Source organism: Anser anser (assembly GCF_964211835.1).
Source record: "Anser anser genome assembly, chromosome: 8".
Lineage (NCBI taxonomy): Eukaryota > Metazoa > Chordata > Aves > Anseriformes > Anatidae > Anser > Anser anser.
In genome coordinates, this window is record NC_139728.1 from 15,064,282 (window position 1) to 15,092,259 (window position 27,978).

The following is a 27,978-nucleotide window of genomic DNA, read 5'->3' on the forward strand; positions in this document are numbered from 1 at the left end:
ATTGCATTCTCTTCCTCGCCATGCAAACCAGACCCTGCCTGAGTAGGGAATATACTTATGAACAACTGCATCTATCTTTCCAGCCTCTGAGGTCTGGTGTATGCATAGGCTCTATTTCTCACTGGCTTTTGAATGGACTTCCCAGTGCAGAGCCATTTCTGTGAATTATGTAGACTGACTTTAAGAGGCTGCCTAGCTCATAGCCTTAGCTCATAAACCTAAATCATATGTCAGAAAGTAACTTTTAAAATTCAGCCACAGTTTCTCCCTTGAATTTATGTGGCAATACACTGGCTGCCACATGCAACACGAAGGGCCCCAACCCTTCAACTGTCCTACTATTGCAGACTGCCAGTTTTGTTCAACAGCTCTGTGATTGTAAGCCAGTTGCAGACGAAAGGGACCACTGTTTTCAGTGTCATTCTCAAGGACTTTGGTTCAATCACTAGGGAAGGGATAACTGCCTTCTTGAAATGGAGGAACCATTCTCTTTAGATGAAAATAGTGTAGGTAATACTTGAAAAGAGACCAAAAAAAACAGAAGAGAACGTAGGCTGAAAATAGAGTAAAAGCTCGCTAGTGAGCAACTTATCCAGTGCATTTAAAATGCACATGACAGTAGACAGCTTCTCCTTCTGATACTTCAGACTAACTCTTTTTTTCAGCAGCAACCAGATGTATGGGTTTCAGAATGACTGACTGCAAGCAAAGAACTTTATTGTACTGGACTGGCTTCAACCTTTTATTTTGTCCTGCTTCAAGTCACAAAGTTTGTGCCATTCTCTGAGGAGGTACATCTTACAGTTAACACATGAGCTGTTTCTTCTAGTTCTGGAACCAGAGTTAGCCCTCAGGATCTCATCAGTCCTCAAGTAGGATACATTTCCTGGATTTAAAACTTGGAAATATGGCAGGCAGGACTTTTGGTCCCCGGGTGTAAACAAAGACTATAATTCTAAACAGTTACCCACAGATGACTTTCACAGGCAACTTTTGGTTTCTATTAAGTTTAGTCCATCAAAGCTGCTAACTAGCAAAGAATTATCCTCCCTCTCAAAACCCTACAGAAATGGTCTCACTGCACAAAAGAATAAACCCTTTTCCCTCCTGCACTAAAGGTCCTTTGCAACAGTACAAATCTTACAAATCTGAGGAAGGAAGAGATCTGAGATGATGATGACAAGCTCAGTATATGGACATATGCTTTAGCATGGAAATATCACATGGCCTTGTATGATACTACAATATTGACCCCCTAATTTAAACACCAAATAAATAATGACATTGTTCAGTACTAAGAATTATAGTTTCATCATTACAAACCCTGTTAGCTAATTCTAGTTTTGTGACTTAAAAGCAAGAAATTAATTTGCAATAGCAAATAAGGTGTATTTCAACTGGTATACAGGGAGAAAGTAATGGTGCAGGAAAAGCTAACCAAAATCAAGGGTTTAAATAAACATCATATGCTACATTGATCATCTAGTCATAGAAACATTGTACTAATGCTATTACTATGATTTAGTCCTATTAATTTTGCCAAGCAAACAAAGCTAGGTAAAATAGTTTGGTTTTCTCTTTAGATCTGAATCTCCATGCTTCAGCATTTAGAAAAGTTGGAGGTTGTTAAGTTACTCTATATGAGTGCACAAATAGGAGCTGGATACAAAGCCAGTTAGTTTCTGCTCTAAAGTATCATCATGCATGCAAACCCAATCTGACAAAGGCCTACAAAGTAGCTGGTATTAATTTAGAATCTAACCAAAGCAATTTGGAAAATGCGTGCACTTTCTTTAGACTGTTAACTACAGCAAATATAATAATGTCACCCTGCACGAACCTCAGCATTTATGTATTTATGAACTACAGAAAATTTCAGTGTCTCACATCATAACTCCACTCTGAGCTCCATTCCCATTCCTGGAATAAGCTTAAATCTTACCCCAAATATTAACATTATAGTTCTTTTCAGTTTTTCCAGCAACATTTGTCGCTTCACAAGTGTAACGGCCAGTGTCCTGTACTTGAGCTCCTTCAATCTAGGAAGAAAATAAAAATCTGGGTTTTTTCTTCTTACATTGTTGTACAGGGAAGTTACAGGGAGAGGTTGCTCAGTTTTTTTGTGTTGCTATAGGTCACAGCCAACACGGGTTCACAGGGGGTAGGTCCTGTTTAACAAATTTAATTTCCTTTTATGATAAGATCACCCATCTGGTCGATCAAGTGAAGCCAGCTGATGTAATCTTTTTGGGTTTCAGTAAAGCTTTCGATATGGTTTCCCATAGGATCCTACTGGACAAAATGTCCAGCATACAGCTAGATAAAAACATCATACAATGGGTGAACAATTGGCTGATGGGTAGGGCTCAAAGAGTTATAGTAAATGGGGTTACAGGTTGGCGGCCAGTCACCAGTGGGGTCCTCCAGGACTCCATTTTAGAGCCAGTTCTTTTCAATGTTTTCATAAACGATTTGGATGTAGGACTAGAAGGTGTTTTGAGCAAATTTGCTTATGATACTAAACTGGGAGGAGTTGTTGACTCTGTTGAGGGTGGAAAGGCCTTGCAGAGAGATCTGGACAGATTGGAGAGCTGGGCGATCACCAACCACACGAAGTTTAACAAGAGCAAGAGCCGGGTCCTGCACCTGGGACGGGGCAACCCTGGCTATACATAAAGGCTGGGCAATGAGACGCTGGAGAGCAGCCCCACAGAGAGGGATCTGGGGGCTGTGGTGGATAACAAGCTGAATATGAGCCAGCAGTGTGCCCTGGCAGCCAGGAGGGCCAACCGTATCCTGGGGTGCACCAAGCACGGCATCGCTAGTCGGTCAAGGGAAGTGATTGTCCCACTCTACTCTGCGCTGGTGCGGCCTCACCTTGAGTACTGTGTGCAGTTCTGGGCACCACAGTACAAAAAGGATGTTAAACTGTTGGAGAGTGTCCAGAGAAGGCCTACAAAGATGGTGAAGGGCCTAGGGGGGAAGACGTACGAGGAACGGCTGAGGTCACTGGGCCTGTTCAGCCTGGAAAAGAGGACGCCAAGGGGAGACCTCATCGCGGCCTACAGCTTCCTCGCGAGGGGGAATCGAGGGGCAGGCACCAATCTCTTCTCTTTAGTGACCAGTGACAGGACCCGAGGGAATGGAGTCAAGCTGTGACAGGGGAGGTTCAGGCTGGATATCAGGAAAAGGTTCTTCACCAAAAGAGTGGTCACGCACTGGAACAGGCTCCCCAAGGACGCAGTCACAGCACCGAGCCTGTCAGAGTTTAAGAAGGGTTTGGACTGTGTACTTAGTCATATGGTCTGAATTTTTGGGTAGACCTGTGTGATGCCAGGAGTTGGACTCGATGATTCTTGTGGGTCCAACTCAGGATATTCTATGATTCTAAGTTTCAATTTTTATGTTTACATCTATCTCCCTAAATATTAGTAACAGAGGAGCACTCCTGCAAAATCTCTATACAAACATCTAGTTGTCTATGATCTCTCAGTCCTTATCTACAGCTCTCTGTTGCACCAGAGGGCCTGATGTTACCCAGCCTCTAGCACATATCTAGCATCCTCACGATGGGGATACTCCCCAGGAAGCACTCACTGCTGGAGCCTGACCACCCAATTTACCTTCAGTACACTTCCATCTTCAGAGATGCTAAGACCTGGTTTCTTCAGCAAGGGTCGTCCATCTTTGAGCCATGTCAGCACAGGTGGGGGAACAGCATTGCTCTGGCAGAGCAGCTCCACTGCTTCGCTGATGAGCACAGAGACATTTTGTTCCTCTCCCATGATGTTTGGTGGAACTATAGCAATAAATCAAAACAAAGGACCTTTGAGCATTGCAGACTTCCCAGAGTAAGACATACTGTAGAGCTAACAAGTCTTCATTTAATGAAAACAAAATGGCAGTTACTACCTTTTTGACATAGAACTTAAGTTTCCTTTAGATCTCAACAAGCACCAAAATAATTTTGTTACTGACAGAATATCCTCTACACAAGATACATGCTAGTAAAATATAAACGATAGAGAAATTGTGTAGGTAAGCCAAGACTTGCAGAAAAATATATTTAGAAGGGAAAATTGCCATTATATAAATATTGGAGAAATACACCCCTGCTAAAATCACACACACACACACACACAAAATAGAGTTAATGAGCATAGAGGTTTACAAGATAATACTCAAACCAAGAAGGTTAAAATGTCTTAAACTGTTCCAGACGATGCCAGCATGCATAGTTGGCTCTAAGGAGAGCTCTAAGAAGAATTTTGTCCAGAGATGGCCAAATACAGAAGACAGAATGAGAATTTACACGTTTCCAGCCAAGTGAATGGGTTAAGAAATTAATCATCAGTGAGTCATAATTCATTATTACATTATTGTCTATTTGTTTTCTGTGGTGTCTGCTAGCTAATTATTGTGATTGTTGGCACTGAGCACTATATTTAAATTTGTGCAACAGTTGCAGTGACAGCAAAAAATTATCACACGTTTCCAAATTACAGGGTAGGAATATCAGCTTTTGGAACAAAAGTTGTCCATGTAGAAGGCAAAAACGCTTGTGGACATTGAAATTGCAGCCCATTAGCTGTTCTCAAGTGGTATAAAGATTCAAGAAAGTGAATACTTTTCCCTCATTTTAAAAATTAGCTGTTTTTTCCAAAAAACAAAGCAACTGAGAAGCAATTGAGAACTAAACCTTGGAACACAGCATGTGAGCAATTTTCCATTGAGAAAGTATTCATGGCTGGAGTTGAAAAGAACTCCCTAAATCAAGGAGGAAATATTACACTGACAAGATGAGGTTAAATTAAAAGATTAATGACTGAAAACTCTTCGCCGTCCACGGCTTTGTATCAGTATTCACAGCTCAACCAAATGTTCTTTGGTAACAGCACGCTGCATCACTGATCACAGATTTTCAGACTCCCAGGCAGCTTTGAGTCATTGACAAAACATTGCCACAGCAAGAGTTTTAAAGTATTTCAGCCTGAGATACACACACACACTTAGAAAACGGTGAGAGTGCAGTAGGCCATCATGCTCTGCGTTGTTGCTGCTTACTAGCAGCTCTCCACTGGAAGTTCCCTTTCCCAGATCAGAGCCAGTGGGACAATATCTGGGAGTGCTCATAATAAACTCAGTACATCACTAACAGCAAACTAAGAGCAGAAGTGCTTTAACTGGGCTGCTCAAACATGATCCAGAAGAGAACTCCTATTTGTGCTCTTAATGGCATGTATGTTCCCAAATCCTTACAGCAACCAATAGGGATCACCTTTCATTTCTTGCAATTTAAAAATCTAAGGCACGCTCATTACAGACTCCTGACATTAAGGCAACATTAGGTTTGTAATTTAAGATTTACAAAATCAAAACTTCTAGCAAGAATTAATTCATCTAGTTACATATATCTGGTGAGATTTTTATACTTGCAGTGTACTAAGACTGTTCAGTTCACCCAATAAAATGTTGACCAGGGCCAAATATAAGAGCCCTTATAGTCACATTTCCTTTACTTTTTATCTTTGCAATCCGTTAGTCCAAAAATTGCATGTCTGATTGCCCAAAATATATGGGTATGAAGGAGGGAAGCAGTGGGACTGTCCATGAGAAATACTCTGGGCTTCAATTTGAACAAAAAAGATACTGAATTAATTAGCATGCATGAGATTATAAAATGTCCCAAAGCGGTACTCAGTAAACCAGCAATACAGTTCTCAAGATGTCCTGAAAAATAACACTAACAATAAAGCTTTGTTTTTCTTGCGCAGGAAGTACTCAGCAGAGCAGCTGATTTCACAGTTTGGAAATAATTTAGGGAAAAGTCTGGTCTCTGTGGATAAGAAATAGAGTAATTGAAAAAAAAAATCTGTTTATCTTACTTTCTTTGTAGAATTCACAAAGGCCTAGATTCTTTATGAGTGTTGTGGAACTGAAAATTGGAAGCTGATCCATTACTGCAGAAGGCAAATTTATTTCCAAATATTTTTCCACCAATTACTTTTCCTCTCAGCTAAATGAATTGAAATGTGTTCAAAAGGAAACTGAGTTTATGAAACATAGAAAGACAGATACTATATCATTTGTTTCTGAAGGAATAAGGTTTAAAATCAATCTAATTTTGCTCATGGCAACTATACATTATCCAGGTTGTTCCAACTCCTAGACTGGCTTAGTGCACCACTCATTTCTAACTACCTCAGCACCAAAAGCATTCCAAATTATTTTCCTCCTGTGACTTCTTAATTAGACTACCCATATGAGGTTAAATCCCAAGAGTGATATTACTTTTTGGTGACAGCCTCACTCAAGACAGCCCTGCAGCTGAGCTCAAGCCTGGCCAGCTTCTGTTACAACAGTAATTGCAAACATACACAACTTCTAACTAACTCTTTTCATTTCATCTAGCTAAAAGGGACAGAGGTTCCAAAAATAAAGGAGGAACAATAAGAAGATCCATGCCATTTCTGCAGTTATGTATACATACACACCTGTCCTCAAACTCCAAAATGTACTTTAATATTCCTTGTTCTAGATTAAAATGTTCTAGCCCACTTTAAACTTGAACTTGCTGTGCCAGAATCCTGACTTTCTGAACTGCCTCTTGCAGATGAAAAAAGTAGCCATGACTCAAGTCACGAGTGAGTATCCTAACCACAATGCCTTTACAAGTCTATTCTGAAAGCCAAACTTGAAAACAAACAACCAGACAAACTGTTCCTATTTGCCTAAGGAAACATCCAAACTTCTAACTACTCTTGCAAGATTTTCCAGAGAGTCTGCTTACAGTTGCAATTAAGCTAGAGACTGGCAGACCAAGAACAGTTTTCTCCCAGCTGATCTATAAAAAGTAAAAGAGAACCCACAAAGATTCTTTTGTTCCAAAACCTTCTCTCCATATCTGGTACCGTAAGATTTCTAAAATAAGTGGCAGATCATTGTTCGTCCTCACTCAGCTGTCCAGGGAAACTTAAGACTTGCTACCATCAAGCTCCCTGGCTTCCCTCCTGGCAGTACTTTACGCTCTTTCATGTGTGTACATCACCAGTGATCTCTAAGAACAAAATATGAAAAGGCATTTAAAACCAGTCTCAAGAATAAGGAGGAAGCTGTAAATGTTACACAAAATGAGGAGGAAGGATTAATTTACATGAGTTCAGTCAAAAAGAATTCAGAATTAACTGCTTGACACAATCTGGAAAATTAGCAAAGCGCAATGGCTAAAGAGATACGTGTCCTGCTTCTTGAAAGAGACAAAGTTGACTGGTCGGGCTCAGTATAGCTCAATACAGCATCATTGTTAGCACTAAAAAAGTCACCACCCTTTTGGCAGGTGTAGTAAGGGCCTGAAAACAGAATGGAAACTTGAGATGCATACGGCAAATTCACACCAACTCATTCTGGTAAAGACAACTGAGCTCTGGCCACAATAACATCTTTTGTCCATGTGATTTACATGTTATTCACACAAACATATTTTCTCCTAACATTTATAAATGAGCCTGTGTGTATGAAACATATAAATGCACTGCAACTATGTTTCTTCAAGGATACAAAAAAGAACAGATACCCATACTTTAATACATGTCTGTATGCATATATAAACTTACATACATGCACATACAAACACCTCCTGATCCCTTTGTCTTTCATTATGAGTTGGAACCATTTTTCTTTAACGTTGTTAACCATCTGGGCCACATTGTGTTTAACTAAAGCTCCATTAGCGGCTTTCATTATTCAAAAAAGATTGTCAGAAAACCTCACCATAAACTCTGAGATCAATATCTCTTTGACTCTCGCCTGCAGCATTCACTGCAACACAAGTGTATTTTCCTGTGTCACTGATCTGAGCACTGGTCAGTGCCAGGACTCGGCCCCCAGACAGAACCTGCAATAGAAGCACAACACATTCAGTATACATGCCTCAAAGTAAAACAGAAGCAGAGAGAACCATTGGGTTTCATTTCAAAAGAAAATACTTGTTTTGCCACTGCTTCCCACAATCTGTATTTTTACCTACACTCTTCCCTGCACTCCATTGTTCTTTTTTTCATCAAGACATGCAAAAGCAAAAGTCTAACTTTACGCAAGTCTTTGTAGGATCTGGACATTCCTCCCTCTCATTAGTTTCAAACTTTGTCACATCTTCTGTTTGTGCTCCAAATGACCCACAGACTTACAGAAATTTCCCCTCTCTCCTTTCAGATCATAAAACTGGCTTTCAAAGAGCAGCCATGCTTCCTCCTTTTAACTCAGAAGCATCTCCTTGCATCACAGTCTTCTTTTTCCTCCCAAATTATTATTTTTTGTAATGAGATATTACCCAATCTTGGACTCTATGGATCTCTTCAGGATAGAAATGAGGTCCAATTTTCTCTTGTAAAAGTGAAAAACTTGCTTATCCATACCTTTACTCAGTATGACATCAGCTGAAAGAACCACCATATTTCGATATATCCATAATGAGCACACTTCACACAATAATTACTGTAAACATGCAACAATATCCCAGAGCAAAAAGCCTTATACGCTCATTCCAAAACCTCCAAGTTTTTCTGTTTCATTAAACTGCACAAGTTTTAAAGTCTCATACCAAAACAGGAAACAACACAGATGGCAGGATTTGAACCCAGTACCTGGAGTCCATCGCTAAAACTGGAAACAGGGCTACCATCTTTCAGCCACGTCAGAATAGGCGCGGGGATGCCTCTTGCTTCACACTCCAGTCGCACTAGATTATTAACCACCACTGCCACCATGTCATTGCTGCCAGAGATTGATGGTGGGACTGGAAAAAGAAAATAAATCTGGAGCTGCTATGTAGGAGCATAAATCACAATGAAATTAAATGGGATGCTTACTTTTGGACATTGTTTCTCTTCCTGCAAGGCACTCTATTGTTGGAAAGATTTCTAATGTTACCACTACTGTCATTTGTTTGCTCTTTGCCAAATCCTGCTCTTTATTGACCTAAAAAGTCAGATAATTTCAATGAAACTACTGTGAGCAACGGTAAGCATGACTGGGCCCACAGCCCAGAGGACAGCTGTGAAACCCAGGAACCAGAACATAAAACCTGAAAATATTCTTTCAGACTTTTATAACATTCCATTTAGACCTCGTGAAAGGCATTAACAGTGGTGGAGATTAAAGAGGGAAGTATATAAGATAAACTGAATAAAGCAAATACATGCACAGAGTAATAAATCAGCCTTGCAGAACTTATGTGAACATTTACCAGATCAACCTGTATAACATCTGCCTGATGATAAAAATCATCTTAATGGAACATCTCAAAACAATTACTTTAGGTATAAGGTCTAGCACATTTTGCAGCACTATGTTGAAACAGGAGACAGGAACATATCTAAGATTTCCAGTATATTTCTTTTGTTATTTCTATGCTTCTTTCATTCAGGCTGTTCATCAGTAAGCAAGTGTGGGTGTAGCACTGATGCATGGTTATGGAAGGAAAACAACTTTAAAATCAAAAAGCTGTTTTCAACATGTGATCAACATTTTCATTTTAATGTGTAAGTGTTGGTAAAGGAAGATGTTTCATTCATCAGGAGAATTAAAGCTATTATTTGCTCCTACCACTTAAAACTTAGTGATATAACTTTACTTTCACTGTCAGTCAAAAAACATAATACTTGAACTCTGAGAAAAAACATTAGACTGGTGTGTTCTACTCATACATATCCTATGCAAGAAAAAAAAAAAGTTCAGAAATTCTTTAATGAAAATAAGATGTGTTAATAAGTTCAGCAATCTGTGACAGCCTGTAACTCAGACTACCTATCCTTAGATAAATTCCAGTAATAGCAGAAAAGGTAGGAAAAACACAAGTGTGATTTTACAATCTTTTTTCCATATATACGCACAGTTTCCCCATCTCATTTCAATAGCATTCATTGTTCTCTAATGCCTGAAAAATTTCTAGTGGTGAGAAAGGAGTGCGAAAATCTTAATACAATGGCTTTATAAGAATAAACTAAGCTGGAATTCAACCTGCTTCCTTTAAACAGGCCTGCCTAGTTTCATTCAGTGTTAAGCCTGCAGTATCAGGCTTTGTTTTAATGCAAAAATCAGTTGATAATTTCTACCATAGCTACTGCACCCACAACAGTCCATTAATAAGAGAAGCTGTTGAATGCAACCAACAATCGACCAAGATAGTTGCTTACTCACAATGCCAGCTGCCACACAAAAATCTAGAGCAGGCTTTCAGTAAACGCAGTGCGACTTTCTGTGGCTGACACTTCAGAGTTTGTTCTCTGAAAGTCATTCTTGCTTCTACTATTAACAGAAAAGAAAGCTTTCTCTTATCAAAATCAAACTCTAAATAAACTGGATGAGAACCTTGTTTCTGTGAAATCCAAGAAGCACTCCATTTTAAGCCCTGTACCACACAAGCTGAATAAAGTAGGTTCATGGATAACTTTCAGCTTCCTTTGATGCAATTAGCACTGGCTGCAACTGCATATATCCTATTGTGGAAGGGGATACAATTTTATTTGTCCTGTCTATACAACTAAGTCAGAGAGTATGAGCTCCCCAGAAAACTCTGTACATATCTGCTGAAATTCCACCACCCATAAGAAGACACGCATATACTTGGGAGTTATTTTTCATTTCTTGGTCTAACCAGAATAATGACCTTGGCTCTAAGTATTTCCTGGGAATTAATCACTGGGTGGAGTTAATTGCCTTTGACCATGTCTTGAGCCATCAGTTTTTCCCATGATGGTCATTAATCCCATGGAAATGTACTGCCCAACTCCTTATTTGTTAATTAACTTTAATAGGAACTACACACTGGGTATGCATATGAGTTGGGGAAACTGGGCCAAATTTGGGCCGCAGTTTTGCATGGAAGACTCCCACTGAAAACCAGTTACATGCATATGCACGTATCAAAGATAAGAATTTGGATCGGGGCCTGATCCTAAATCCACTGAAATCAGTGGAAAAGCTCCAATTTGGCTTTTGACCAGGTGTCTCATGTCTATAAACACCCACACTTTCACTTCATCTTACTAGACACAGTATATTTTTCTTTAAGACTGTTGGATTATGAAAGAACACTTGATTTGTGTCCTGTCTTTATCTACTGTAGGCTTTGAAGTCATCCCCAGCAAAACGCAGCAATTGCAAGTCCTTCCAAATTATACTTATATTGGATTTATATTTACATATAAATATATCATATTTATGTTTGTATTTTATAAATATTTTATTTACATTATCTCAAGTGGTAATATAAATACCTTTTCCACCAATACGGTGCCTCTGCTCTTTCTTCCTAAAATTGAATTCCCTTACCATATCTTCCTAATATTAAAAGCACGCATTCTTAGTATTGGTAAAACAAACAAACAAACAAAAGAAGAGCAAATTTTCTCACATTGACCCCTGCCATATCTCTTCCAGTACAATGTTGTGCTGAATGATGGTAAGACTCCTAAGCAGACTTGAAACTTGAAAAGAGTAAAAGTGGTGCACGTAGGTATTTTTCACAAGTTTTGCAGTACTTACCATGAACCTGAAGATTGTAAAACAACTCAGCTGAGCCTGCAGCATTGACAGTCACACACTTATAAATGCCGGTGTCAGAGATCTGAGCACCCTCAATCTGCAGAACCTGCCCTCTGTTCCGGAAAGTGGCACTTGTAGCACTGGTAAGTGGACGATTGTCTTTGTACCATGTGATAGCTGCAAAATGAAATGGGAAAGTTGTCACAAGTATTCCCCATTACAAACAACAGGACCAAAGATTCTTCAAATTTTCCATCTGAATTTTCAGATACATAAAACCAACATTTACAAATCAATATATACTTATTATAATTAATAAAAGTAAAAAGTAGCTAGGAAATGAGAAAATCAGCACAAAACATCTGTGCAAAATACTAAGTATGCCTACAGGTCTCAATAGCAAACTTGAAACTATCATACATGCACACCACGTACTTACGAAAAAATATTCTGAAGTTAAAAAAAATATAACACAAAGCATACTTAAAGGGATCTACTCATCTCATGCTAAGGTCAACAGAAGCTGTTTAAAAATACACAATAATATCATTTTAACCTTTTACCCTAAAGTACTGCTACACTAAACCAAACCACCTGGAAAATTTTATGGAGTCAAAACATGAACAGTCAAAACAAAGGTCATCTTGGAGGCTAAAAAAAATGAAAACAAAAACTGGAAAACCAGTATTATTTCAAAGCAATATATTATAGGAACCTAACAAAAAAATGAGGATTTTTTGCATCTCAGCCAAAAGATGGCACCCTCTATCAGCACAGTGCTGGTGCTAACCAATGCTTTACTGGCATCGCTTCACTCTGCAGTTACATGAAACTGCTGCTTACTGAATCATTTTTTGTAACACAAGTTTTCTGTGAAAGACTCTCATTCAAGAAGTAGTCTGGCCTGACTGATGAACAAGGCTGTGTGCAAGGTTATAACTACACAAAGCATGAATAAAATAAACCATGAACACATATATAGGGGCTGGTTTTCAAAACTGAGAGTATAAGGAGAACCCTGAAAATCATAAGTATAATCTTATCATCTGGGTAAGCCACAGAAAGCATGGTACGCACACACAAAACATTTGCATTTACGTATGCCAGGGGCCCAAACCAAACAGAGATTCCTGTAGATTTCAACAGACTTTAGATAAGGTTCTAGATATGGCCCCACTTGACAGGCACACTCAATACTAAAGTTATTGTTTTAAGTTTGCTCTACACTATAAAATATTGACCTGATGAGTAGCTGTTTAAAGCGGATTTTGTAGAAGACTAACCATATTATTGCCTATGGACCAGGCACTGATGTATGCGTAAGGGTGTAGTTTATCCTTCTGGTTTTGATTTATTTTACTAAAAATAGTGAATTCCCCAATATTTATTTCACATCACTCAATATATTGGCATTTCCCAACAAACAGCGTTTAATACTTCATAGTTAGCTTCAATACCACAAAATTAACTTCATATTCAGAATACCCATTATTTTCAAAAGACATATAAAAGCGAATACATGCTATCAGACTTTCTTCATGTTCTCAAAGGTACATGTGCATACCTGGCAGAGGGTTCCCAGATGCTCTGCATTCAAGATGGATTGGATTATTCACAACCACTGTTTCATTTAACATTTTCCCTGCATCCTCCAGACTGGGTGGTTCTGGGAAAAAACAAAAGCATTAGGTTTTCATTAGTTCAGCCACCCAGTTGGCAAAACTTCCAATCGCAAAGTAATCTGCCTTCTGAGAAACTCTAGGCAATGAATTGCCCAAGCTTTAACTAACTACTGGGTGACTAAGAAATTTCTCAAGAAACTGCACCTTTGGAACTGGACTACTTTCATTATATAGCCTCATTAGTGTTAAGAGGAATAAAATGTGTAAAATGTGGGTGTTTTTTGGGGGGGGTCAGGGAGGGGGGACAGGGAGGGAGGGCAGGGAAAGTGATTCTTAAAAATGGACTTGTAAGGAATGGGTGCACAACACAGAACAGCAGTTCTTCTAAGGTGGCAAGGTCACTTGAACTGGTAATATTAAACTGAATGTTGTACAGTGCTTTAACAAGGCAAGACTGTATTACTGGTATCTATAAATTTGGAATGTGCCATAAACACCAGATAATGACACTCTGAACATGAAGATCACAAGCAAAATTTGTGAGCATGGGACTGACACCAAAATCAACTACGGTGCAATTACCACAGTATAAGATGAGTGCAGCTTCTCTTTCCAAGTCTCATTCAGGGAAATCTTATTTCTGTTTCAATTTAACATTTCCCAGTTACTGACTCTGTTCGACACTTAAAGTCCACATAATCACACTCATGAACACTTTGTCACAGTCCATCATCACACCTCCCGTATCCTTTGAGGACTGGGTCACATCAAGAATGCACAATACTTCATGACCACTTCTGAGGTAAATATGACTTCATGACCTTTTCTGAGGTAAATCATGGTGAGAGCATTTACCAAATTCATGTGCAAACAACAGCTTCCAAAGTTTCCCTGATTTCTTTTGACTTGTTTTTAGCTGAAAAATAAAATTGTTTTTAGACAGTCTAAAGAGTCGTCACGTGAGAGAATATCTCTTTCTCAGAGAAATTTATGTAGAATTTCCCCATTGCAAGTTCACGGGCAACGCCATTTTCTCCAGGAGATTTTGATTAAATTAATAATGCCAACAGTGGTACATCAGGTCTTGATTCAGAAACACCGAGTACACTTCTGACTGTCTTGGTCAGAAAGGTTCTTGGGATAATAGAAAAGTTAACTGGAAGGTTTCTCTTTCGGTGGCCCTCAGTACCACACAAGGAAGGCCAAATCCCAAGAAAGACAGCTTTTGCCCTAGCTTCTTACTAACGGAGTGAGACAAAGAATGAAAACTGAAAGATGGATGTGCACAGGTAACAAAAATGCCAGAAAGTTTAAAAGAGAAAGGAATACAGATGTAAAAAAGCTGCCTTAAAACCACCATATTTAGCTTCTAACTAGAGGCAGAAACATCATTACCATGCACATGAAGCCGAATGTGCTGTTGGGCTTCTCCTGCAGCATTTGTTGCCACACAAGTGTATCGGCCAGCATCCTCGAGCAGGGCCTTGACAACTTGTAGAATACGGCCTGAAGACTCCAGCTGTACCAAAACAGAGAGCAGGGAACCACTTTACACAATGATGCCAGGCAGAGTCACTAAGCACCTCGAGTACTGTGTTCAGTTTTAGGCCCCTCACTACAAGAAGGACATCGAGATGCTTGAGCAAGTCCAGAGAAGTGCAACGAAGCTGGTGAGGGGTCTGGAGAACAAGTCTCATGAAGAGCAGTTGAGGGAGCTGGGGTTGTTCAGCCTGGAGAAGAGGAGGCTCAGGGGTGACCTTATCACACTCTACAGGTACCTTAAAGGAGGCTGTAGCGAGGTGGGAGTTGGTCTGCTCTCCCCCGTGCCTGGTGACAGGACGAGGGGGAATGGGCTAAAGTTGTGCCAGGGGAGGTTTAGGTTGGATATTAGGAAGAAATTCTTTACCAAAAGGGTTGTTAGGCATTGGAATGGGCTGCCCAGGGAAGTGGTTGAGTCACCATCCCTGGAGGTCTTTAAAAGACATTTAGATGTAGAACTTAGTGATATGGTTTAGTGGAGGACTTGTTAGTGTTAGGTCAGAGGTTGGACTAGGTGATCTTGGAGGTCTCTTCCCACCTAGATGATTCTGTGATTCTGTGTAATAGCACAGTAGACGTGTGCTGAATACAGCCAGTCTCATCTTTGTCCTAACCTGGCGCTGATATTCATGCAAGAGGTGTCCTTGCTAATTCAGAGACCTCAGTGTTCCTGGGACAATGGTATTATTTATTATCTGTACAGCTGTGAGAAGACTTAGATGGCAGCGGGGCAGGCAAGCAAGGTGAAGATGGGGCTGCAAGCAGAGAGAGCTGCCTCTGGCATGATGTCAGAAACTGCTGCAGCCTGAAGTAAATCAAAGCCATTACAAGCACTTCATCCCCTGGAGCATGAAAGCACTAGGAAGGGCTGTTCACTGAAAGTCAGAATCTTACAATGAGAAGGGAATGTACAAGTAGGTGCTGCAAGAGCAATGCTTATAGAAAAACTCATCTAATCCCACATCATGGTGGCAGGCGGGGAGAGGTACCTTCTGACTGACAGATGACCATACCTTGAAGGCTAAAGTATAACTGAAAGGAGCCAGATACTGAATTTAAAGTCACAAACTCTTCTGGTACAGAGGTATCTAATGGGATTCAGTCTACTTAACAGTGCTACTCAATCACTCAATCTGATATACCATCCTATTCAGGTAAAAAGCCCATCATTCTCCGGGATGGATCTTTTAGCATCTTTATATCGCAGCATGAGGAAAGCAAAAGGAAAGAAGCACTAACACATTTAACTTATTGTAACTATTTTTCATGGTTTGAATTCCGTAAAAGTAGTGCTTACTCTAGTATTTCCTCTGGCTGTGTTTACTGGTTGGCCATCTTTTAACCAAGTTATGGAAGGGCTGGGAATGCCATTGGCTACACACTGCAGCATTACAGGTTTGTGTATCACAACAGCTCTCTCGGAAGTGCCAGCTGATTTGATGGTTGGAGGAACTGCAAGAAGCACCAGAAACAAAAATAAAATATCATTTGAACATATACCTTTACATACACAGTGGCAATAACCTTCCAATAAGAGTAGCTCTATTTTGACTTCATCTACTCTCATATCCTACTTTTCAACCCACTAATACAAAAACAAACAAAAAAAAAAACCAAAAAAACAGAAAATTTGAGTATCTTCTTGCCAGCCTTGTACAGTAGTGGCAATCTGCTGCCTTTTTGCCCCTTGAGTAACCTACCATGCACAGTAACATCAAATTCCTTTTCATGTTCTCCTGCCGTATTTGCAGCCACACATTTATAGCGGCCAGTGTCTGACACTTGAGCTCGAGAGATGAGAAGTTTTTGTCCATTTAATAAGATCTTATGTCCAGCTCCCTCTTCAACTGGCTGACCATCTTTTAACCACCTACCAAAAAGAAAGTATAAACTCAGACCTCTATTACAGTAAGAGTGACAACAGTCCTAAAGTATGCACATTTCTATTAAACAGAACATGTCAATAACTCTTATTTGCATTTCTAGGAAGGTTTGGAGATCTCAGGTTATATTTTGCTTTTCCAAGTGTCATGGTCTGAAGTGGTTATCATGAGAAGGGAATATAGGGGAACAGGCACTAAAGAAGTCATCAGAAAGGTGACAGCTGGGAAGTAGTACAGAGAGCAGATACCACCAAAGGAGGCAGATACAAACCTCCAAAGCAAAGTCAATTGTTGCCGGTAGATGATAAATACATGCTTGCATTAGCCATGGAAGAAGAATTTGGTCAACTCTTGTTATCTACCCTAACTCCTAGGAGATATATTTTGGCACAACCTACCCAACTACTTCAAAACAAAATGGGACTGAAATCCGGCAATGTACGTGCCTGCCACTGTCTTCAGTGGAGATAAGAGTTCATCCTCCATATATTAACTATCACTACATAATATAGGCAGTTTAGAAACACTGCCTCTAAGCTCACTTCATCAAATAGCAGATTTTTTTTTATTTTACTGTCATACCAATCCCCTTACAAGATAGTTGGTGAGGGTGTCCCTGTTGCTGAACAATCCAACTCCAAAGGGCTATGGAGAATCACAAAGTAGTCCAAGAGCTCATCCCCACCTTCCACAAATGGCGGGACTGTAGGAGAGAAACATCCATCAGCAGAAATGTTTAAGTATCAGAAATGTCATAAAAGCTTATCAGAAGTAGTAATGTTAAAAAAAATAGTGACATCCATCTCACTTTGGGACATGGACAGATTTGGAGTTCATTAGGAATCACTGTTCCTTTTTGAAGCAAAACACGTAGACAATGATATTTTCTGAATTCAACTCACTATTCTCCATTTTTCAAGTTTCTTTATTTTTTTCCAGATTTGTCTGAGCTCTCTTGTGAAAGTGTGTGCAAGCTAGTGGGGAGAGTCTTTTAGCACCCTCTGTCAGTAAACGGAGAAAGGAAAGGCATAGAGAACCTGTGCCACTCCTCCAGGTCCTCTTTGCTCTGTCTCATCCTCCTGCAGGGGTGGGTGGGCTGGGAAGGAAGCACTGCGATATGGCTTCTCCCAGCTCCTTCACTGTCTACCAAGATCAGCAAGATAAACCTGGGAATGGATGCTCTACATGTGCATGCAGTACAGTGGCAGCACTCTTCAAGAGGATACTTCAAAGCCTAAAAGTGTCTAAGACAGGAAATAATCAAGTCTTTTTGAAGGCCTGAAATAAATCCTTCCATGTCAAGAAGGTCTCTTCAACAATTAAAATTTGTACAATTCATTTACCTAGAGACAGACAGAAGGGACTGCTGAGATTCAGACCATGGTAAAATATTCAATAGAATGAAGTGGAGAAAATCCTTCTCAGGAAAATGTTCAAAATTTGCAAAACACAATTCAAACTCGAGAAAGATGTTCTCCCCTCCCAAAGGCAACTACTCAGTGATCTTTTGTATCTGATTCCTTTCACATTTACAATCTTTCTCTAGGAAGAGAAGCTAGAAGAATTTTAAACGTTCCTGAGAATAATATTTACCTAACCACATGCATGAAAATTCTCTAAGAACTAACCCGAAACTAAGTGTCTTAGAACTGTCCTGCAACCCTGTGCAGAAAAACTGTGTAGTGCCCAGCTTTAACTAAATAAGCAGCAGATTATATAATGATATCAACAGAAATAAAAACCTGCTTAATCAGGTTTATATCAATATGATAAATCACTATTTCTGTTGCTCACATACCTAAGATTTCAACTTCATATTTGATTTCTTTTTCTCCAGCTATGCTTGTGGCCACACACAAATACTGGCCCCGGTCAGCCTCAATAGCATTGAGAATCTCCAGTTTCTTCCCACCAGATACGATGCGGAGGTTGCTGCTTGCTTTCACAGGCACACCATCCTTTAACCAGGTAAGGAGAGGCGGAGGGTTGCCAGCAGCTTTACACTCTAACGTCAGAGAATTGCCAGCAACCACCTGCCTGCTCTGGGCTGTTTCAGCATCGCCCTCAATTACTGGAGGAACTGTAGAAAGGAAAAAATATATTGCAAGTGATTAATTCTGTAGCCAGGAAATGTATTAAGAGCAAATGGGTTAGTTCCTCCCCACCCACTTTGGCTCTACATGCCATTATGTCACGCACAATTTCATGTGAGAATTTGCTGCTGTGGCAAGCCAAGACAAAAAGGAAACAGAGAAGTCAAACGATGTAGTTTAATATTGACCAGTTGTATAAAAGAGAGAGGATATTTGAGGCTTTGAGATGGAAGAACTGAATTTGAAGGTCTTAAAACAGTACACCAGAGATCCTGCCCACAGTGTCTATTTCAGGTAAACATCGTTCAGCATACACATGTGGAAGGAGAAAGGATGCACGGAAAATAAATTGTACTGATACATCACTAAAGCAAAGTATCATGGTCCTTGAAGTCAAGAGCTTTTTAGGAGTCACTTAAAGCACATGGTGTAAAGCTCCCTCTACAAAGACTTGCTAAACAGGTCAGTGTTTAAATGCAACCACTGACTGCTGTTCAACCCTTGACAGGCCTGCAAAGGCTGCTTACAGTATGAAGGCAGAAAAGCTTTCAGTACACACTTCCTGTAACATGGCAAACAACCAAATTCAATAAACTCTCACTTACCATATACATCCACCTCATATATTTTTTCAGCAACTCCAGCAGCATTAGTCACATGGCAAGTGTACTTTGCAGAATCTGACACTTGGGCCCGAGGTATTTGCAGGAACTGCCCTCTATCCACATATAGAGCTTGGGGGTTGGAAATCATCGGACGACCTTCTTTGTACCATGTAATGGTAGGAACTGGGATTCCCTTAGTTTCACATTCCAAATTTATAAGATTGTTAAGAAGTGCTGATACCTCTGTGGTAATATTTCCTCCTTTAATACTAGGAGGGACTATTTCAGAAAACAAAACAACAGCATTAAAGCCTTAGTATACACGTCTGTGCAACTTTAAATCAAATAAACATTAGAATGTTGTAAGAATTGAAGATTTTTAGCTTAATCAGACTTCCAACCCTTGCTGGTGTTATCTGTCTTTCTCCCCACACAGTTACACCTTGTCTGTACAACTCTCTACAGCACACAAATTTGGAACCATGAAGACAGCACAACACAAATGGAATCTAATGTCAAAAGGCCACCCTAGATTTAAAAAACAAGTGCCACAGCATGGGGCACTGGAAAGCATTGCTGCCCCACTGTAGGTACTTGGGACCATTTCTACCTTCTAGGCTCCAACATGTGCCAAGTGAGGTCATCTGGGCCTCTGTGACACCTGCAAACCATTTGAGCAGGGCTTTGTCCCTTCCCAGTCTCTGAGGGGTAAATAAATAGCAATGCCTATATGTCTTGGGAGCTGCACCCTCCCAGGAACAGAAACCTGCTATTTAAAATACCAAATACATCCAAGAACCTCTGTGACTGGAATGGGAACTGCTCGGTACTCAGAACTTCTGAAGATGAAATCACTTACTTTGAGACTAAATATGAGCTTAGCAGTCTAGCTTTATGCTCCTATTTTCGAAGCTTTTGGCCCATAGTCATTTCACTTGCTTACTAGGCAGCAGTACTCACATTTTTTCTAGCAAACAAGCTCTCGTGTAAATCAGCCAATATAAAGAGTTCGTAAATCTCCGTAGAAGTAATAAAAACACAGTGCAATTGGCAACAACTAAATTTATGACTGCTGAAAGTACCAGACACATCTGGCAAACACATTAACTCCTCTGCTGCCAAACATGCTCAGTATATCCTTGACTTCCACTGACTTTCATAGGGCTCATTTAAAATGCCACTATAGAAATGTAAAGTGTCAGTGAAGGGACCTACACCTATGAGATGGATCTTGCCAGTTATCAAACCATGATGAAATATTTTCTTAATATTATGTGTGCAAAAATATTAAAACCTATAAAATATGCTAAAATATACCCAGTTCAAAGGTGAATGCATTTCTCTATCAATGAATGCTTTCATTCACAGAGATGGGGAATGGTTTTAACACAGTGTTGTGGGAAAATATAAAAGCCAAAAGTAGGGTTAAAGATACAAAACAAAGTAAGAACTTGTGGGAATTAGCATCTAGGTTCCTCACTTACTCTGTGGGCTTCCGTTTGTCTGGCCGGGCTTAAGAAATTGGAAAGTAAAGACAGATTCCATTCTACTACCACAAAATCATCTCTCCTTGCTGAAGAGCCTAAAGTAAGGTCTACTCATCTAGGGGAGATCTGAGTGGTTTTTATGCCTCTAATCTCATGACTGCCACAACCCCGATCACCAGAGAGTCCTCACAGCATTTCCTTTGCTCCCAACAGAAAAAGACTTCACTGTGATTGATGTACAGGCATACTTCCATGCATGTGTTTACCCCATGCTTCAAAAATGTCCAAATGAGGGAAATAACGTAACAATTTCAGTTATCAGCACAAAAGAGGCAACAGCTTCAGAAGCAAATCCATAGCTAACAAGGAATCATCCATCAGCTTGAGGGCTCATGCAGATTCCCACCATTTACACTCTGGACTTAATAGTCTTATCCTACCTATGGATTCCTGCATTTGTTTCCCCCATCATTTCTGCAAGCACTGTATGCTTGCAGTTTTCAGGTATGACGGGGCTTTCAAATGCTCTTTGTCTTCCAAGTGGAAAAACTCTTCTTGCCTGCTTTCACTTCTCCTTCAAGTCTTCTTTAAAAAGCTCCTTTCTGCTTTCATGAATTTTTCCCTTCCTTTTCTCCCAACTTTTTATTTCCGCATTTACCTAAAACTTTTGTATATTGATCACAGGAATTAATCACAAGCCTGTTCCCCATGCAATTTGCAAAGACTCGACTACTAGTAAGAATAAAAAAGCACCCTCAGTGCGCTTTAAAGTTCTTAAAATAATGTTAACATAGTTATCCACTGCTAATGCTTCTTCCCTTATTCTTCCTTTATTATTCAGTTTACACCAGCTAGAGAGAGATGACATACCACACTACCTGAAGATCTTCTGGACCATTCTATTTCAAAGACTATTGGGTCTGATTCTTACTGGTTTTGCACTTTGCCATGTATTTTTGCACTGAGTTTAGTTTATTCCTGGATAATTAATTTATATTTGTTTCAGCATCTCCATTCAAAATAGAAATCTTATGTGCAAAATTGAAATACCTTCTAGGATCATGGATTCTGTAAACTTACCATGGATGATCAGCTTTATCTCCTTCACTTGTTTGCCAGCAGTATTAGTGGCACTACACTGGTAACGACCTTTGTCAATTCTTCGAGCACTCCGTATGTGTAGAACTTGATCTTTGTCCAGAAGCTCAACATTCGGATCGCCCAAGAACAAGGGCCTGGAATAGAGATTATTTCACTTCACAGAACTCTGACCCCATCCTTTCAACATCAATTTAAACTGACAATAATAATAAGCGGTCCTTTAATGGCAGTAATTGTATTAAAGAGTATCATTTAGCACTAGCAACAGCATAAATCTGAAGAACCACTGTAAAGAGACAAACTATTATAATTATTTTGATGCCTAGTTTTCAGAATAAACCAAAACACAAAGGCACTTTATGCAGGTCATCCAGAATACTAGCATCAGAGCCAGAGTCCTACTCCTGATCTCAGTTTCCTTTTCTAATTACTAGGTCATGACGGTCCTTTGCTGATAACAAAATGTCCATGTTTACTAGATCAAAGTATCAACATATTAATCTCATGTCATATCAGAATGAGTATTAGCCAATGTCTATACTGAACTATATTGTTTTAAATTCATCCTGGAAGATGAGATGAAGAATTGAAACATGCAGGCAAAAACTGTTCTAAAACCTTTAGTGGCACAAGGCACCAGCTAGAAAATTGTTTGACATTGTTACTGTCTACCAATTAAAAAAAATCATGCCAGCAAAGCAAACATATTTTAACTAATACTACATTTCAAATAATCCAGATAGCATAAACTCAAAGTAATGGTTACACCTATCTTGGTTCATGCATTGTCCAGTTTCCTATACTGCAAATATGCTCTGCAAGTGCCTGCGTAATGGGACAGTTCACAAAGAAAAGCAGGATGCTAACTTTTGATTAAAAGACTTGCCATGTCACTACCAAAAATTGTATCCAGTCATAACAACTCAACATTATGTAGTTAAAAGCAGGGCTTGCTGATACTGTGCACCTTTTTCGTCTGTGTTCTAAGGAAGGAGTAACTTAGACATAGACCACAAAAGCAATGATATACTTACTTGCCATCTTTGAACCAGTGAATGTCAGGAAAAGGAAAGCCTTTGGCTCTACATTCCAGGCTGATTTCCTGGTTGAGGATGACTGCAATTTCACTGGGGGTGTCAGCACCTATTATACTTGGTGGAACTTTAAAAAGACAAAATGTTACAGTAAGAACATTTAAACAGGGAAGGTAAGCTATGAAACTGGAAGAAATGGAGTAGTAGTGAGTCATATTAGTCCCTTGAAACAACTTTAGTTTTCACTGCAAAACTACTCCTGCTAGTTCACAACATCAATTCTACCACCACAAGCATTTCCACACTTGTGCTGCTGAACTGCACAGAAGAAAACTCCTTTGTATCATAGAGCACAGTACCCCCAAAATAGAAAACAAAGTATCAAATACCAAAATCCAGAAATGAAAAACAGCATTTTGTCTCTGCTACTATGAAAATGGCAAATTTTAAGTATTCATAAGCCATCATAAAGAGTGCTTCAGCAGCCAATACTTAATGGACAGTGAGAGGGAGAACCTTTTTATAGTAAGTTGAAATTTACTGGCTTCTTAAATATCAACTGTTTTTCAGATCACCATCTTAAAAACAAACAAACAAACAAAAAAACTAACCGAGTATATCTAGGTTGAAGAGTTTCTCAGAACTTCCTGCTACATTTATGGCTTTGCATGAATATTGTCCAGCATCATCAGTAGCAGCTTTAAGGAGCTTCAGTATCTTCCCGTTGTGCAAAATCTGGAGAGCACTGCTTTCCACAACCTTAAAAGAACCCAAGATATTATGTGATCCAAGTTACATCGGCCAAATATCACAGATGGATTTTTTTTTTTTTACAAGAAAATGGTAGTTTCAGTCTAAGGATAGCCTATTTCCCTTTTCAGTTACAGCACTAATCTCCTCAGGTTATGTAATCTAACCAATATGACTTGTAGCTCAACATAGAATAGAGGGTGAGAAAACCAAAGAAATTCTTTGTTTATCAGTAATGTTTAGTTATAAAGTTGCATAAAGACGTCTCTCTTCATTTAAACTCACTTATCAGCTATGAGTAGAAGCATAGGACCCTAGGATAATCCTGAAGAATTCAAATCACCTCCAAGAATTCTCATTTCTCCAGCTACAGAATGAAGAAAATACTATTACTGGTCCCCCCTGCAAGTCTTCTGTCATCTATAGTACTGGGAAATTGCTAAAGTTAATTCTTAGTGAAATCGTGAAAAAGAGTTTACTTTTGACTTGTTGAATAGATGAATTAATGGATTAGTCATATTCATCTGTCTTTGTGTGGGTGTTCTTAGTGCAGTTTAAATATACATACAGGTATGTACATGTATTTACTTTAAATGAGATCTAATACCAAGCACTCAAAATCAAAATCAACACAAAATATTCTGGAACTGCTAATGGCTATGGTTACTTCAATTAGCTTAACAGTACCTACCTGGGTGTCTTCTTTATACCAGGAAATGATTGGGAAGGGGTTACCAGACACTTCACAAAAGAGACTTACAGGATGATTAACAACTACAGATGTATTTGTCACCTTTTCTTGATCTCTAATTTCAGGAGGAACTACAAGGAAGTTCAAAATCATGCATTAAGTCTTTTAATCCAGTGATTTCCCACTTCATCCCTTCCCCAAGTCATGGACTTCTATCTTCTACATTTCTCATACACTTTTCACTCCCTCCCTGATGTTTCTGTTTCCCTTTTGGCTCTGGACATAGCTCCCTATGTTCTTTCTTCTCTTTCTCAAAGAACAGACTCTTCTCTTGTCCTATAACAGACTCCCAGCGAAATCCACTGAAACACAATCATCAGCAGCATTTTAAGATAATAATCTGTAAGATGTCACGTTATTTGCTCAACATATAAAGGAAGTTGGACTCTCTAGTTATTTGCTCAACATATAAAGGAAGTTGGACTCTCTAGAGTCGTCCTTCCTCTTCATTGCTCCAGTCATCTCCAACAGTATTTGCATATCACTTATCTCACTATGAGTACAAAGAGAATGGTCCCATGTGGTAGATTAGAAAATTCAAACCCCACTGACAAGGCCCTGCTGGCACGTGATGGAATTCCTACATTTCTCAGAAAAAGATATAATCCTGCTTGGGCATCAGAGCTCACAGGGGAAGTGACAGGGCTGGAAAAAAAATACTCTGTAAGAAGCAAAGTGTACCATATCAAAACATACCTCGCAGCCATCTATAGATTTTCTATTTTGCAATTACGATTAGGAAAGAAGAATGTCAGGAACAAGTCTTCTCCTATTCTACACTCATTCTGACAAATAACTTCTCTTGTATTTATGCTTGAAAATGCAGACCTATCTATCACCCAAACTTTAATTTTTACAGTGCAAAAAGTCTTCACTTTTTACTTGCATTAAAGTTATCAACTATAACCAGAGCTCTTTACAAATGAGACTCACCTAACTCTTTGAGCAAAACAAACATGTTTGGATACAATGTTACAGTAAAGAGAAATAATAGAAAATACATGAATTGTAACAGAATTGTAGAAATACAAGTACTTAGAATCTTTTTTTTTTTATGAATTAACTACACATGGGCAGGTTTGGGACACACAATTCCCAACAATGAAACAGAAGATGCTCTTCCAAAACAGTTCCCCACTAGTTGTACTTATTATTTACCATGAACTTTCAGGTTATATTTTCTTTCTGTGTTTCCAGCTTCATTGGTTGCCACACAGATATACTCTCCATTATCAGAAGGTGTAACAGAAGCTATGACCAGCAGTGTGCCATCCTCCAGAATTGAAATTCCTGGTTCACTGCCTGTCAGCTCTCTTCCGTTACGTAGCCATTTGATGACAGGCTTTGGAATACCTAATGAGAAATACGAGAAACTTCAACAGTTCACTTAGCTCAGAATAAGAGGGATTCAAATAATTACTATTGCTTGCTGGAAGTCTTGCTGGCAAGCACAATCCAGAGGAAGGCCATGAGCCTTCTGATTTACAGGAAGCAGCTACTGTTACAGTATGATGGTAACATAAAAAATCTTAGTGCTAAACATTCTAACATCCATGTTAGCTAGTAAGGACTTTTTACACAGTTTCTATATGCAGTGGTTGTTTTAATCACTGTTAGCTTGAATTTTCCACATAAAGTACCTATGCAAAACACTGTGTATATTGTACATTTTTACCATGACAGGGAATACAGAGAAACTTAGCAATTATCAGTGGTCAGCAGAAAAGTATACTTTTGTCACTGGAAGAGGTAATAATGATACACACCTCTTGCTGGACACGGGAATGCAATGCGTTGATTTGCCACTCTTTCTTGAAAAGGACTATTGTATGGAGGGTCAAGATCATCTATAGTAGGTGACTCTGAAAGAAAATTAGATGCTTAAAATTTTTTGAACTCTGCTTCCAGGTGTGAAAATACAGTCTGGCAATTCCTAACTTTTAAGTCTCAGTCACACAAGGTCAGATTCCAATAACCTGCAGTGACAAATACTACAAGCAGTTTTGACTTCAAGAGGAATATTTAGGAAGCAAGCAGTACAAAGAAACTTTCCAGTTTGACTGAAATTGATTCTAAAATCCACTATATTTGTTTCAAAGGCAGAGACAGCATTTCTACAAATTCTGAAAAATATTAGATAAATTCTTTCCCATACCACTTCTTAGTATTCCTTTCATCCTTTGTTCTTGCATCTCATTTTAAACTTGTGTGTGGACTAAGACTACACAAAGAATATTGTTTACAATTAAATAAAATTACTGGCAGTTCTTTGTTGTTCGTAATGAGCAGTTCTCAGCAGCTCTAATCCAATGAACCAGAATGTTGCCTTTAAACTATTACAAAGAAGAAATACTGCCTGCTTCAGTCAGTCATGCTACACTGCTGTATGTCAGCCGATCAAGTGAGGAGTTATACTATATATTTAAATTGGCGCATAACCATTGTTGCCCCATCACCATTTTAATAGCATACTGACTGACAGAGCTCTTCTTTCAGATTATTTCAGCAAAATTCTAATTCCATTTAAAGCTATGCCATCAGGCTCTGATATTCAGAAATAGTCTGTGAAAATGTGAGATGTGAACACACAGAGAATATTTTAAAAGGAGGTTTCCCATACTGGAATCTGGTTTTAATTATCTAGTACAAAACAAACAAACAAATTGTAAGTACCTTCAAGTTTTTTTTTTAAAAAAGCAATATATTTTGAGTTTCTTATTTCTGCTAACTCTGCAAAGATTGTGTGTCAACTCTAATTTTCCTTAATTAATATCAGAACATAACAACATCTAAAACAGGTTTGGATTTTACATTATTTAACTGTCAACAGCAAAGGATACTGTCCTCCAAAACATAAACCAGACAGCACTGGCATGAAATTATACTCAGCCAGGGCAGGAGGCAAGGTCATGACCCTAGCAGAAATACCTTGAACTTGTATTGTTATCTCTGATGCGTCGCTGCCCACTGCATTACTAGCAACACACTTGTAGTTTCCAGCATCAGGAAGCTGGACGTTGCTGATGCTCAGAGATCCATCCAGGCCGCGGATGAACTGCCTGCCATCTATCAGCACAGCACTTCTGCCTCTGAACCAGGTGACTGTTGGCGGAGGGATCCCCTGGGCACTGCAGGGTATGTCAACTCTGTGGCCAGCTTGGACTTTCATAACCCGAGGCCCACGCTGTATCTTTGGAGGAACTATGCAAGAAGACAAGTTAAGTCCACAGTAACGTGAAGAAAATGATGTATGAGATCATTCTTGAAGGAAATTATTCTCTTTGTCATTTTAGACAACATCCGTTCTTATTCAATGAAACACAATTCCCTCAAGTGACTAAAAAAAACAGAACTGCATGTCCTCTACAGATAGGATGTACAATCACCTATTGCTAAACTTATCTGGAGAAGCTACATTTCAAATTCTACTGCGTTACTTGCATGAGTAGTTTAAGCTCATTATATTGAGCACATTTGAAAAGCTATGGGTACTGACTCTTCACAACAACAACAACAAAAATCAAAAGCTTTTATGATAAAGTTAATTACAGTTCCCCTCTGACATTCTA

At 39.2% G+C, this 27,978-nt stretch overlaps 1 protein-coding gene across 8 annotated transcripts in view; it reads right to left on the minus strand.

The window, feature by feature from the left end:
• HMCN1 (hemicentin 1) overlaps positions 1 to 27,978 on the minus strand; it is a 246,882-nt gene that overhangs the window by 79,649 nt on the left and 139,255 nt on the right. For all 8 annotated transcript variants that reach the window (XR_014587614.1, XM_083847058.1, XM_083847056.1 and 5 more), the window contains 19 exons: positions 27,338 to 27,610; positions 26,176 to 26,271; positions 25,568 to 25,762; positions 24,350 to 24,480; positions 23,520 to 23,667; positions 22,909 to 23,035; positions 21,854 to 22,008; positions 19,287 to 19,565; positions 18,387 to 18,668; positions 17,183 to 17,291; positions 16,406 to 16,575; positions 16,003 to 16,157; positions 14,562 to 14,685; positions 13,109 to 13,210; positions 11,545 to 11,721; positions 8,643 to 8,794; positions 7,771 to 7,894; positions 3,624 to 3,799; positions 1,943 to 2,039 (listed from right to left, as the gene is read on the minus strand). Coding sequence is in view for 7 of the 8 variants with exons in the window: in XM_083847058.1 (XP_083703184.1) it covers positions 1,943 to 2,039; positions 3,624 to 3,799; positions 7,771 to 7,894; positions 8,643 to 8,794; positions 11,545 to 11,721; positions 13,109 to 13,210; positions 14,562 to 14,685; positions 16,003 to 16,157; positions 16,406 to 16,575; positions 17,183 to 17,291; positions 18,387 to 18,668; positions 19,287 to 19,565; positions 21,854 to 22,008; positions 22,909 to 23,035; positions 23,520 to 23,667; positions 24,350 to 24,480; positions 25,568 to 25,762; positions 26,176 to 26,271; positions 27,338 to 27,610 (3,072 nt within the window). In the remaining variant the exon portion in view is untranslated. The remainder of the gene's footprint in view (positions 1 to 1,942; positions 2,040 to 3,623; positions 3,800 to 7,770; positions 7,895 to 8,642; positions 8,795 to 11,544; positions 11,722 to 13,108; positions 13,211 to 14,561; positions 14,686 to 16,002; positions 16,158 to 16,405; positions 16,576 to 17,182; positions 17,292 to 18,386; positions 18,669 to 19,286; positions 19,566 to 21,853; positions 22,009 to 22,908; positions 23,036 to 23,519; positions 23,668 to 24,349; positions 24,481 to 25,567; positions 25,763 to 26,175; positions 26,272 to 27,337; positions 27,611 to 27,978) is intronic.